This window comes from Colias philodice, chromosome 14 (genome assembly GCF_061535455.1).
Source record: "Colias philodice isolate Cphi_HAF_F1 chromosome 14, ilColPhil1 Martin Lab GWU primary, whole genome shotgun sequence".
Lineage (NCBI taxonomy): Eukaryota > Metazoa > Arthropoda > Insecta > Lepidoptera > Pieridae > Colias > Colias philodice.
Genome location: NC_143099.1, coordinates 3141528 through 3156589, shown reverse-complemented (window position 1 = coordinate 3156589; position 15062 = coordinate 3141528). Strand labels below are relative to the sequence as shown.

At 33.8% G+C, this 15062-nt stretch overlaps 1 protein-coding gene across 4 annotated transcripts; it reads right to left on the bottom strand.

Moving 5' to 3' along the window:
• Nucleotides 1-552: 552 nt before the first annotated feature.
• On the bottom strand, nt 553-14683 carry LOC149482713 (protein Son-like). 4 transcript variants are annotated; one of them, XM_089703259.1, is made up of 14 exons: nt 13735-14683; nt 13169-13255; nt 11360-11572; nt 10790-10953; nt 10232-10407; nt 9832-9978; nt 9230-9294; nt 8989-9065; nt 8706-8773; nt 8364-8444; nt 7364-7471; nt 3517-3708; nt 2864-3031; nt 553-718 (listed from the first exon to the last, which is right to left on the bottom strand). In XM_089703259.1, the coding sequence occupies exons 1-14, from the start codon at nt 14562-14564 to the stop codon at nt 608-610; spliced, it is 2487 nt and encodes an 828-aa protein (XP_089559385.1). In that variant the 5' UTR covers nt 14565-14683; the 3' UTR covers nt 553-607. The 4 variants fall into 4 exon arrangements, with proteins under 4 accessions (XP_089559385.1, XP_089559386.1, XP_089559388.1 ...); XM_089703260.1 differs by having other exon boundaries at nt 3541-3708; XM_089703262.1 differs by lacking the exons at nt 553-718; nt 2864-3031 and adding an exon at nt 3870-3941 and having other exon boundaries at nt 3568-3708.
• Between the last annotated feature and the right edge of the window lie 379 nt (nt 14684-15062).

The following is a 15062-nucleotide window of genomic DNA, read 5'->3' as shown; positions in this document are numbered from 1 at the left end:
GCAAAAATATTCATTACAAATTTAGTTCAACAAAATCGTGTTCACAACAAACAATAGCAACATAAATATTTTGTTTACATAAGCAACTAGACTTGAATTAGTACATCCAGTATGAGTAAAACAATTAAATTACGTTGGAAACAAAATACTCACTTTCTAAACAACAATTCACACGCAGCACGCGGGATCACCGCAGCGGCGCAGTACTCGACTAACCATATGCAAACATGACGCCCACGGGCGTACTGTGCGCGGGGAGAGGGGTAAAAAAATATGAATGTATGCGTGGAAGTACCTTCCTTTGACGAATTTTTGTAAATAATGCAGTGACAGTACAAAAGTCGTAATTATACCTGTGATGACAGTACAACATGCCGTTCTTTATGATAGTATGAAAAATCGCTCGTCGTTTGGCGTACTGATTTTATGCAAGTAAAAACTGATACGTCGACAGACGTACTGTCGTATCACTTTTAGCTGCCTAGACGCCAGTGGTCGTTACTGTCCGCGAACGTGTTAACAATAAATAAAACAACAACATATAAACTTAAAATCTTTATTGCTGTATAAATCCTTACACACTATATACACACATATAAATCAGTTCTCATGTCACAATACCAAGTTTTTGTAAAGCCAGCTGAGCTGCGTCAGCCTTCGCTTGCTTTTTATTTGCACTCGCCACCGCAGGTTGATATTCCACACCTGCCACTTTTACCTGTTATTTAATAAAGAAAATAATAGATATATATGAAAATTGATATGAAAAATATTGCAATATTTTAAAAACAACATTTTGAAATACTTTTTTTCTTTCTCCTTAGCCGTAAACAGCAAGAAAGATTATCTTAAATTATTTTAGCTAATATTATACTTTTAATGAGTCAATCTCTCAAATTGTTGTTACTGACACAAAGGAAATAATTTAATATTTATTTTTGTAAAATTTCTATGCCTCTCAAATAGTCATAGATATTAGATAACCTCAAGTAAGCTGAAGGAGTGTGCGAAAGAGATAAACAATTGATGTCAGCTCCCTCACTTATTGCACAATATATTATGTCAAAATATACAGTAACAAATTTACAACTAGCTATATTTACCAATGTAACCTTTTACATTTTATTATGTTTCTTTTAGGGCCGATTTTTCAATGCTTGGATAAAACTTATTCGTCGAATCACTACATAGTATAAAACAAAGTCGCTTTCCCTGTCCCTATGTCCGTTTGTACGCTTAAATTTTTGAAACTACGCAACGGATTTTGATGCGGTTTTTTTTAATAGATAGAGTGATTCAAGAGGAAGGTTTATATGTATAATAACATCCATTAAATAGTGGAGAAGTACTGTTATTTTTGAGGTTTCTAATGTGATGTCGTAAAAAATTACATTTTTTCCGCTTACATTGCAAACGCAGGCTGAACCCTACAAGTTTTATCAAAATAATGTACTAAGTATTATACACATTGAAAAGGTCTACAGAAAAGTCCGCAATGGTATATGTCTATCACACACATCCTTTCCCTTCTTTACAATATCCTTTTTGATCCTAGATCCCCACCCTACCTTAAAAATAGATTCGTGTTCTTGGGTTCTTCCCATGAACTCGATCTACGCTCCTTGGACAACCTTACGCTTCGCATGCCCGCTCACAAAACCCGTTTTTACGATGCCTCCTTTACCGTGCAAGCTGTAAGGTTGTGGAACTCGCTCCCATTAAACATCAGGAAAGCTCAATCTATAAGCTCTTTTAATCCATCAGTCCTCGGAATCACAGACACAATAGAAAATCTATTGTGTCGCGCCCCGATCGGGGCTTACGGTGGTCAATGGGTTAAATATCAAGTCAAACAGCATTATCTTCACAACTGACGTTTAAATGTTTCATTATTTCTTATCTATCTTACTTAGTTACTTTATCCTGTTCTTTTTCTTTATTCGCTATGTATATTTTAATATTTGTATTTATGTATCTATTTACTACTTTTATTTGCACCTTATATTATGTTTCGCTATGCTCCTTCTACTTTTCAATTGTTTATTTTTATTCAAACTTTTCCTATATCCTAAGGTTGCCTGGAAGACATCGCTTCTTAGCGATAAGGCCGCCTATTTTGTACCGCTCTATATTACTTTGTTTGTATTTTTTGTTTGATTTTGTTTTGTTTGTGTGTGCAATAAAGTGTTTATTATTATTAAGTGTTTATTATGTCTATCTCTTATGGATAACCCACAATAACTTTTTTTTGTCATTTACCTTTTACGACAAAATATAATGGCTAATTTTCGAAGCGATTTTAACCAATACAGCATTAATCCTTAACCAATTAAATACCTTGAATACATTGTTCATTTAATATAGATCTATATGGCCCTTTACACCGTATGATTTAAGTGAATATTTTCGAAGATATTACAGATTTAAAAATTGCGGGACGTAGCGTTTGCGGCGGTACCGGCCGGCCGCCCGGCTATATATTTTATACCCGTGCGAAGCCGGAGCGGGCCGCTATGTTTTTATATATGTACAACGTTAACAGTTTTTCTGTAGTGTATTTAGTATCAGCATTGCACCCGTGCGAAGCCGGGGCGGGTCGCTAGTAATGTATAAAACTACCATTTTAAAAACGTATTCTAATTGCCCGTATTTGACAGTTTACGTGACATTTTAATATTATCGTGTAATACTTTATTGGACGGATAAGTTTTATACAAGCATTGAAAAATCGGCCATTAATCAACTTGGTAATTAAAATTTATCTTATAATACGGAAATTATTTTTCGTTAATAATAGGAGTGACAAAAATTGGTTATGATTTCCATCTTTTTTGAGAACATCCGTTAAACATATTGAACTCACCCTGAAAAGAAAGTTTTTCTTATGATCCGGTCCGCACTCAAAACACAGGTTATATTCGGGTGGTCCCAGTTTTTGTTTTGAGCAATATTCGCCAAGCAGTGAGACTGGATGTTTGCCGCCTGCAACCAGCGGCGCTGGACCACGTCTACACATTCTATTTTGTTTCATCTATAATTGTTCAATCAGAATTAGTTAGTGCACCTGTAATATTTATTACCATCACCCAGTTGTTTTGTTATATTGGTAATTCAATGCAATAAGTTACAAAAACATAAGATTGTATGATGGGAGGTATTATAAGTTTGTACATTTTCCCAAAAATATTAGATTCTATTAGAAATCTAGTATCTTATACCATTTATACCAACAGTGTACACATGCAAAACATAAAAATATATCTTAAAATAAACTGTTTCACTGTTGTGTTATGGATTATACAACACAGGGTAACACATAAATAAAGTTAAATTAATTAAATAAAAAATTAACAAATTATGTAAGTATACACATTGCAGCACATAATACAAGCAATAACAGTAGACCAATTAAAAATAGTCCATTCACATTCTATTAAACAAATTACACTCGCGGCCAAGCTACATGCAGAGTCCACCTCAAAAGCGCGAAGCCGTAATAGTAAATAATTTACTTACTCCTTTATTGTATCGGCTACTGACCTCTTCTTTAGCCTGTAACCCTCGCGTGTCCAACTTGACCTCGAGCAATAGAGGCTGCAGGGTCCCCGTGCCCTCCTTACCCAGACCCTGACCCGGAGTCCAACCCATCTTCTGCAGAAGGTGCATTCCCATCCCACCTTCCACCGGGGCAGCTCGCACCAACTGATCCTATACCAAGACCCAAAATTATTCCCGTAATATGCTATACACACGGAACAATATTCATTACCCAAGTTCCTTTAACACCTATGAAAAAAATGATCATTTAATTGAACAGAATGTTATACCACTGATCCTACAACTATTTATCCCCATCGATGAATACTTACCGCGTCAAAAGTAACGTAAGGTCGACGTGGATGCGTCTAACGTAGTGCTCGCGTCTCCTTATCTTTTAAAAGCTGCAACAAATATTCACGAATTCCCCATTATAAGCCTCGTTTTTCTTATAACAGCATCGTAAGTACGATATAAATTGTTAAAAGAATCACTGGCTTCATTCCAGGACTAAAATGCATGGAGTAGCCTTGTTTTTTCATGTGGTGGAATTTTAGTCTGTGTTTCAATGTGGGGAAAACTGAATATTTGTATGCATGTATTAGTGATATCTAATATGCCAATTTTATGGCATAAGAGCTACCACTTTGTGCAAAGACTCACGCAGTGTAACAAATGAACTAATTAGTTCACTCGTTACACGTACAGGTAAATAAAAGACCGTGTGTGATGGTTACAAGTACATTGTATGATGTACCTAACTCAGTAGATATAAGGCTTATGCAATCTTAACAAATTCAGTAGATATAAAGGTCATGTAAAAATTGAAAAAGCCTTTTACCCAAAGGAAATAATGGTATTGAAATATTTTTCATAGGAGAGATTCTTATATTACAGTTTTCTAAGAATCTGAAATGATTATTTTTCATTCCTTATTTTGATATCAAATATTTATAAATTTCATTTGCAAAATAAAGTTTTTGAAGTTTTAATAATGATTATACTAATAGCTTGTAAGTGCAGCGATTTTGTTAAACTTTCATAGGTAATGTATTTTGATGGAGGTTCATTCATCAGGATGGAGGAGGACAGGAGGAGGACATTCAACATTGATAAAGGTTTTAATAACAAACAAGAAGAGGATAAATGGATTATTATGAAAGTTATCAAACTTTCATAATAATCCATTGTGATCCTACCATCTGTCAAAGTCAGCTTTGGCCGCCATTGAAGATTCGTTTCTTTAAAGAACTAACTAATAACAATTGATATTTATCGATCTTATGCAATATTATCGATTACGATAAGATACGATAAGATGTATGATAGTATAACCTAAAATCAGACTGGAGCACTTTCATGTCAGTGTGAATGTGCTGAATTTTACATTTAAAGTTTTACAGTTATATCGATAATCTCGGTTTAAATTTTAAACCGAGTTTATCAACGTACCTACAAAATTGATAAAGGTGAATTGAAAACTCATAATATGTTATTCATTCGTCATAATATAAGGTTCTAGGTCAATTTATTTAGTAGGTTCTATCTAATTTTTGTCTCATTTCGGAAAATGGAAGGTTATTTTTAGCATCGAAAACATTATATCAAGCGAAATAACATCGCTAAGTATTGCGATTTAGTATTGAGATTTTTGAAAATGAGAAATTAGAGGGCGTCCATTAATTATGTGAGATGTTTAGGATGGTTGTCGTCGCAAACCTTGAGCGATATATCACCAAATTACACATGGGGAAGGATTGCAGGTTTTATGTAGGGGGATTTAATTTTCCTACAAGCAGCGAGGTCTCAATAATAGGGTCCCGTTATACCTTTTCGGTATAAAACCTAAAATGAATATACATCTATGCATGGATATACGAGTGTACAGGATTTATGAAGCATATAGTGTTTTATGATTTATTTTTGTATGTATCCGACCTATGTCAAGAATATAATAGACATACAACGGTCGCGAACTACCAAGCATGCAATGACGTCAACCTGTGTTAAAGGGAATTAATATGTTTGATTGACAGGGATACCAGGGCGGTTTTCATGATGTCTTATTGCAGTAATACGGCATTACCTCCGACCTATATAACGCTTTCGTTTGTCCACACTGGAAATATAACTCCTTTAAGACATCGTCGTCCGGCATAGTCAACGTACGAAATTCTTCGTGGTTCGCGACCGTTATTAATTTTCAATTCCACACGAGAATGAATATGTAGCCTAAAAAAGGTTACTGGTTTTCAGAAAATCCTCACATAATTTATGGACGTCACACAAATAATGTAATCGTAACCATCACACAAGCACAAACGGTCGGAAGATATAATACTGTGTATTATGAATCCCGACCGAGACGACTGGACCATTGTATGACTGCGGCGAGCACGGCTGAAAGAAAATTTCTTCAGATAGCATGCTGTATTCAACAAAACCAGAGATTATATATATTTCAAAATTGTTTTTATAAATATATGAAAATTTAAACACGATTTAAATGTGTATTAATTAATGTCAGTACGTAGCGAATTGTAGCTTCGCACGAACGTATTGAATAAATTTGACCGTTAAGTTTAGGAGAAATACATTTTTCAATGTGCGCACAAATTACACTTAATCTTAGAGCATTTTAAAATATTGATAACAATAGTTATAGATTTATATTTATTTGAAAAGGGAATAGTCTGGTTTCATTTAATACGATACTTGATACAAGCTAACTTTTATATCACAAGATACGACTCTATAACCATAATATTTTGTGATATTTGTAAAAGTAGTCACACATTACCTCAATAGCACAAAATTGTTCAATAAAATATTTTATTATATTCAATGCATACTTGTAATGCATACATACGTTCATTACATTTGGTATATTAATGAAATACAGAAATATATGAAAATTAGGAAAATCAATTGAGAGAATGCGCGATATTTTTAAGTTGCAAATTGCTGTGAAGTAGTATTTCCTTGAAGATGCTAAGTACCTTGACATTATTCCTAGCTGATTCTGCCTTTTTTTTTAAGTGGGGAAATCTTGCATAGATACCCACGACCTCCGGGGAAGGGGCCGTGGGTTATGTCGGATTCCTACCGACCAGATTCTGCCTACAGTTCTCATTATTATAATAAACCCCTTCTTGTAATAAGCTTATTTTTTTTTTGGTTTGAAGCAAAGAGAATATAAAACAGTAATCCTCATCCATTTATTATATTGAATATTTTCACCTATCACTTTTTTAACCTATTGCTTGTCTTCTAATCTAGTCAATTATCTAAGCATTCTTTACCCTATGTACCTAAGCTATCCATCTATATTCCTTTTCACCTAAGATGATTTCTGTGTCATATCGATTTTTGACACGTGTAGAGATGTCTTTTACTGAAATCGTATCAATTGTTTCCGATAATCGATAATATTTTATATAGAAATGAAATCGATTTGAATAAACGAACTCGTACATTATATGATTTTCCAACCCTATATTTTTTCAACGTTCCATGTCAGGTACACGAATTGCGTAGGTATTATTTTTTTGAGTTATTTTATTTTATTTTTCATTCTATAAAACTATAAACAATACTGTTTTTGTTTTATTAGCTTAAGATGTTTCATTTTTATATTTTTAGTAATAATGCCGCCATAAATTAAAAATATTATGTGCTAAAATTGAAAACATGAAATTCGGAACACGATGAATTGTCACAGGAATCATAATAGGTGAAAAAGACTATAGTCATATTAGTGTTAGTGCTATGTCTGTATTTAGTAATATTACAATATAAATATAATATGTGGCTCTAATCGAGTTACCTTCTTAGCCCAGGCCTGCGAGCCGGACGCCAGTTCGCGAGGCGTCAGAATGTTCGCGCCCGTAGAGCCGGTGAACTGGCCTAGCGACGGGTTTGTTGACCAGCCGAACTGAAATCATTGATAATTTATATTTAAAAAAATGTATGCGTGTACTAGAGTACACACGTAAGTAAAAAAAAAAGACGGGTTGCACTCCGGGAGTGCCGGCAGAAGTGAAAACTTGATTATTAACGTTGAGCATGTTTGATATTTTGGAATGGTATCCGTCTTACGCTTTTTCGATCAGGTCACGTGTCCTGACGCGAGTTTAAGATTTTATACCCATTACAGAAAAAGTGCTCAACGCCACTAAATAAGTTTTCACTTCAAAAATGTGTGCGTTTACTAGTGTACACACGTAAGAAGTGAAAATTCTTTATGACCTTATTTAAAAAAAATTACTTTAAGCAACTTTACAGAAATACGTTGAATCAAGCGTGGTAGGGATAAGAGAAAGATGGCGCGTCACGGAAAAATGTCACGCGTAACGAAAAAATGTTACACTAAATTTTTTTCCAACCCCGACAAAGAAGTTTCACTTCAATTAAGTAAAAACAATTCACATATTATAGTTATATTTACAGCAAAACACAAGTATTACACAACTAAGAAGCATTTTGAGCAATAAATATTACAATTGAGCATTTTAAGAAATAAAAAAAAGAGCGTGTGTGCCGAGCACACGTGTAAGAAGTGAAACTTCTTTGGCAAGATTCAAAGATACCAAAATCGTCGCCTTACTCAATGACGTGACGGTATTGCCATGACGCGACCTTCAAATTTTACTCTCAACGCGACTAAAGAAGACTTTTTAGTATTTTTAAAGTAAATAAACATTGCAAAAAATCGAACCCTAACCATTTATTAGTAGATTTATGTAGATTGACAAGTGAAAAAGAAGATTACATGGCTTCTAAGGGGGTTCAGATATTGCATAATTTAATGAATCCAATTTACTTACACCTCTCATGGCATGAATCTCGCTTTGTTCTTGTTCCCTCCTTATCATTGACAGCTTTTGTGAAACAATGGCAGCTACATCCTGTAAATGTAAATTTATTTAAGCATATTTTTATAATAAAGAAAAATGTATTATAGAATTTGCTAGAAAATAGGAGGTTATAAAAATAACATGTTGGTAGATAACTTGGATAATTTTCTAGTAATCATTTACTTCAAAGTATACCGTGGAGGTAATCTACCATGATAACACAATAATACGAAAACCCTTTTGGAATCTTCTATTTAAAGAAAGTTTGCATTTTATCAGTAACTTGTTGAAAATTAATAATATAATACTAACCACAGCAGGATTGTCACTGCCCGGAGAATATTGTGGTCCCGCTGTTATAGCAGGCACTGAGTTCAATTCTGTTAAGAAAACAACATTTTCATATAAATTTCAATTCTTTTACTTTGGTTCAAACTTTCGGGCAACATATTTTCTATGAAATATCTTAGTACAATAAGATATAAACCATTTGAAACAATATCTATCGTAAATAGATAACGACATAATTCCTGCCTACATACATACATTTTAGTCTTATGAGATAGTATTTTTTGTAATTAAAATTTATACTTACGACTTCCAGTAGTAAAACTTTTCATATAGGCGGGTGGGTTTACAGGCGGCGCGGGCAATGCTAGTGGTTCCGATTTTCTGCAAATAGTAAGAAACATAATTATATTGCTATTCAACTTTTGCGATTTTATAACATTTAAGGCATGAAATCAACAATTTGTTAAAATCACCATTTAGGAACGTGGACATAAAGATAAATATGAGGAGAGGAAAGACTTGTAGAAATGTTTTAGTAAACTTACTTGGATATAGGATCAAATCCTAGTATTGCTTTTGTTTCCGATTTGGAGTTTAACTTTGCGATTTGCTGTAAAAAAAAAAAAAAAAATTATAAGAAATTAAGATGTGTTTTTTCCGGAACAATTAGTAAATACATTTGGCTCTTCGCAATAAATATAATATTCAATATCTCAAAATTTTCCAATTGTTACTCAATAAAGTTATATGTTCTAGAATAAATAGTATTCTGAAATTTTCAGTATTAACTGTATTAATTTTTTTTTTTATTATTATTGACATCTGCGATCAGTCAACGGACTATGAGTAGATATTTGGACAGAATAATTTGGCGACTAATAATTATATCGATTAATAATTTGGAACTGTATTAATCCATACTAATATTATAAATGCGAAAGTAACTCTGTCTGTCTGTCTGTTACTCAATCACGCCTTAACTACTGAACCAATTTGCATGAAATTTGGTATAGAGATATTTTGATACCCGAGAAAGGACATAGGATAGGTTTTATCCCGGAAATCCTACGGGAACGGGTTTTTCTTTGAAAACGCGGGCGAAGCCGCGGGCGGAAAGCTAGTAAAAAATAAAAACTTTAACATTTACCATATTGTCCTTTTTAGGTGACACAGGCACCCATTCTGATGCTTTCTCTCTATGTTGACTCCCTGACGATACAGGAAACTGTAGCCTCAATTCCTCCTTATTAGCTATTGGTAGGGTACTTGACTTTAGTGGTAGGGGTGCTCCTCCCTGATAAATAATAATTATTTATTAAGAAATTATAGTAGAGTGAGAGATGTAATAATTAATTAATTTCATTATTAATATCTAGAAAAAAAGTAATTACCTACTTGAAACATGTGTTTGTCGTGCTTAAAGACATTTACGAATATAAACGGTTTGCACAATTTTGGTTGTTGCAATAAGAATATCAAGTTTTCCTTTACATATTTGCACATACTGCCAAATATATTTCATTGATTATACTTATAAAACAACTTACTCTAATATTCATCACAATGGGTGCCTTTTCTTTCACAAGGAACGGATGATGGAAGGCAATAGTGTCTTCATTCTCACTCATATTATCATCATTGGATGATACTGATGACAATTCCCCGAGAGCCTCTTTCTTTGATAAATGTTTACAGAAGTCCGTCAACTCATCTACTGATTTACCTGAAAGTTTTAATATTATTTTATTACACACCTGTATGCCTGGCTAGTCTTACTTAAAAAGTATTACTATGGCTGATATTCCGACGGGAAGAATATAAATAACAATTCAGCCTATATTCATTATTCAGTTTAGAAATATCTAATTTCTACAGTAGTGTTTAATTTTCTAAAACTTCCATGAAATAAGGAACACGCATTTTTATATATTTATTTCATTGAATATGCTTTAGGTTGTAACTTGTAATGATCTTTTTAAGAGCTATATACAACTTTATTTAAATTGTATAAAAAAATTTACACTGGGTCAATATGGAAACAGTGTCACACTAAATTATGTAGTACATGAATATCTTTTATAGTTTAATAATATCATTGTCCCTACCTCCAGACTGTATAGCGGCCATGACTTGGTTCCTAGTGTGAGGCGGTAACACAGCGGCGCCCGCAGGCACTGCACCATTCTTTAACATGTTGATTGCGTTGCGTCTAGCCACTTCTAGCAAACGCTTCTTTTCACTATCCGCTAACTTCACACCACTCGATGATCTATTATAAAGTTTTTGGTTATAAATCTAAATTTTTATTTTTTCATATAGGATATTGCGAGAGAGAATTTAAACCTTATAGATAATTTGATGTCCACCTGTCCACATTTTAGTTGTATTTTAAATTCTATTTCTATAAAGCTTTTCTAACTTAGAAAAAATTGGTTGTCTGTAAAGTCGGTTTACTGACGATAGTTGAACGTGACAACGTCCGATTGTGCTTCTTTGTCGCTCGTTCCGCGTTCTCGCTTGCACTTCAAACCTTACATACCTCAGAGCGAGGTAACGCCGCATGAGTCATGTTTTTTCGTGCGTGCAGCCAGCTCTATTGAATTATAAGACGTTGTCACGTCAAAAAACATGATTGTTCATTACAAAGATTCAATTGCTACTACAAAACATTTTACCTTCTACTCCTATGTCGCGGTGAAGTATGCCGTGGCCAATGCCTGCTCCTTGAACCAGACCTGTGCCTGCTACGAGACCTGGACTTCCGTCTAGACTTAGACTCAGACCTCCGCCGTGATCTGGATCGCTTTGACCTTCTTGTTCGCGAAGTTGATCTGTGATGGTGACGACGGGAGGTGGAACGAGAACGTGAACGCTTTTTACTTGATGATCTGTAATTTTAATTGTATCCATACTAATATTATAAATGCGAAAGTAACTCTGTCTGTCTGTCTGTTACTCAATCACGCCTTAACTACTGAACCAATTTGCATGAAAGGAGAATGGGCATTTTACTATGGAAGTTGGGCCTGAACACTTGAGTTGGACCAATACACATGAGATATTAATTTTATAATAGATCATAACACATACATAACGGGAAAAATATATATAAAAAAATAATCAACCGGGTTTTTGTACAGTCACATCAAGTTTTATTACTTTGTGTATACTATATTTTGCAATTAATAACTGTTGCAAGACAATGACAATATCTTTATGTTACTCCTATTCACTTTCACTTACAAAGACGTACTAATCTGAAGCCTTCTAATAACCAAAATACACTAATATTATGTTTTGTAACAGGTACCTATACCGTGTTTATTATATTTCAACGTAGTTAGACGTTTTTTATGGTTAAACTCAGTCACTCCAATGACATTTAGGTTTATATTTACTTCACTCGAATTAAAAACACCGTTATTGTGCGCAAAATAAATAAAACTTTTTGCCTTGACTGTACAAGAACCCGGTCGATTTATTTTTTTATTTTATTTTTTTCGTTAGGTATGTGTAATGATCTATCACAAAAACAATATTTCGTGTGTATTGGTTTTAGCCCAAGTTTCAGGCCCAATTTGCCCATTCTCCTTTGGCATAGAGATATTTTGATACCCGAGAAAGGACATAGGCAACTTTTTACCCCGGGAAATAAGATAGGTTTTATCCCGGAAATCATACGGGAACTGTGCGGGTTATTCTTTGACTGCGCGGGCAAAGTTGCGGGTGGAAAGCTAGTATGTTATAAATATAATATCATGACATATATATGTCACGGCTAAAGGTAGGTGAGAACATAAACTTAAGATTAGCCGGCTAAACTTAGGTTTATTTTCGACGAGGTGTTAATGTTAGTTTGTTCTATCTTTAGCCGGCTAAACTTAAGTGTAACCGCAGGCCCGTGGCTAAAAATGTCGGGGTGGGTAGATTTGGTTAGCGCCGGGCCGGTGGAGGGCTTGAGGGGCCCGCACAGTGCCAGAAAACACTCGCCCTGTTCCTTACATGTATTATAGTAACCAAATCTACCCACCCCGACTCAGGGCAGAAAGCTGGTGGCTAGGTTAGGTTAGGTTAGAACTCTTAAGACCCGCACGAGCCGAGCGAGCGCAGCGAGCGTGCTGCGGCAGCAGCCGGCGAAGTGCCAGAAAACACTCGCCCTGTTCCTTACATGTATTATAGTAACCAAATCTACCCACCCCGACATTTTTAGCCACGGGCCTGCGGTTACACTTAAATTTAGCCGGCTAAAGATAGAACAAACTAACATTAACACCTCGTCGAAAATAAACCTAAGTTTAGCCGGCTAATCTTAAGTTTATGTTCTCACCTACCTTTAGCCGTAACATATATACATATACTTGCGATTCGCCCTCGGCTTCGACTACACAGTTTATGGAAAACATACATAGTTTCTATTTCCGTAGGATTCAACTCCATCTTTGTATGTATGTCAGTATAATAAAAAATAAAAAAAAATATCATACCTTTTTCTGGATGTACTTCTATCTCTATGGGAAGACTTATGTGCAATTTCAGCAGCTTTGCTTTTCTTTAAAATTTCCTCTTCATTGCTAAAATAATCAGACAAATGAAATGAAATGAAAATTTATTTGTATGAAATGTGGTTATAAAGTTTTTACAATAAATTTGACATCCGCACAATTCGCCAACAAATTGGCATACAAATATTTATATAAGTTATGCTTATTTAATTACTATACTACAAATTAAGGTTTATTAGTAATAAATTAAATAAACATTTGAATTGCAAAAATATGCATAAATTTTTGCAATTCAATTATTAAAGACTACTTAAAATCTCAAATGTATATTTGGTTGTGATTATATTTAAATGAAGATTCCTAAAACATAAGTGAAAATTGCATGTAAATTCATATTGCAACTTCAAGATTGCACTAAAAATGGAAGGAAGCTTGAAAAGTGTTATGAGAGGGTAAAACATTAATCATGTTTAGTAACTATTTTTTTTTATAACAGAATAAGGCTAAACGCAAAAACATAATATTATAAAGGTATAGTTAAAACTTACATTTTAACTTCTTCAGCAGCTTTCTTTAAAATCCCACCAGGGTCTGAGGATTTGGGGAATTGTGAATTTGAGTCCTCATCTTTGTCCGAACTACTTGAAGTGTCTGTGTATTCACCCTCCTCAACCTTTTCTGCTTTCTTTCTAGCCTCTTCCTCAGCTTTTTTCACAGTTTCTTCAAAAACAGCACTAAATTTCAAGTTCTTTATTTGTATTCTACCTTTGGCTTTGTCATTTTCAGATGATTCCTGTTTCTTATCTAACTTATATCTTAAATCTGTTTGGTCATTTGACATGTCTTTTGGCGAGTCTGGCATTGGGATAAGACTAGCATCAAAACTCTCGATAGGCGGAGATAAACTTCGTACACTTTTATCCTCGGTTTTGATGCTGGGTAATTTTTCTTCACGCTTAATTTTATACTCATCCTTAATTTTAGTCTCGCTCTTAATTTTGATTTCATTTTTAATTTTGGAATTGCTCTCTGTTTTGATTTTAACTGGAGTTCTGGAACGATACGGCGATGGTGAACGGTCTTTATGTTTTTTTGATTTGCTTTTCTTTCGCTTCTTGTGTTTACGAGAATAATCACTATCTGAATTGGTGCTACTGCAAGAATGGCTTCGTTTTTTCTTTTCTTTTTTATGTTTCTTTTTACTTTTCTTAGCCTTCTTAACACTTATTTCTTCAATTTTAGGTGGTTCAGCGTTGAAAGCACTAAAAAGTTCTGAAAGAATTTCGTTCGAAGACTTTTTGGTATCATCCTTCTTACGTTCTGGAGTAGTCTTCTCTCTTTTAATTAACTGTTCTATTTTATCAATTAAAGTTGCCATTGTTATAAACTATAAACACTCTAAGCAGGTATTTCAATTAATCACAAATCTCTACAACAACAATTATTTTCAAAGCAAGCATTGTAAAATAAATTGGAATTCCACCATTTTACTACAAGTTTGACATTATTTTGACTTTGACAATTTATCTGTCATAATAACTTGACTACTTTTCTTGCTAATATGAAAAATAAAATGATATGTGACTAAAATTTATATTAGAAAACTTAAAAAAAAAACAAGTTTCCGAATTTGAATTTCCAGGAAATCGGAAACGGCCATTGAAGTTCAAGAAGATAAATTAAAACCAATCAATGTAACAAATAAATACTGTTTATCTTATTAAAAAAATATGAATAAACTTATCAATTAAAACCAGTCAATGTAACAAAAAAAAAAAGTGTGTGCGTGTAACCTTTACGCGCGATTGAAGTAAAACTTCTTTGGCGTTGACGACATATATCACTGAAATGATTAAATATTAACTTAAATAAATAA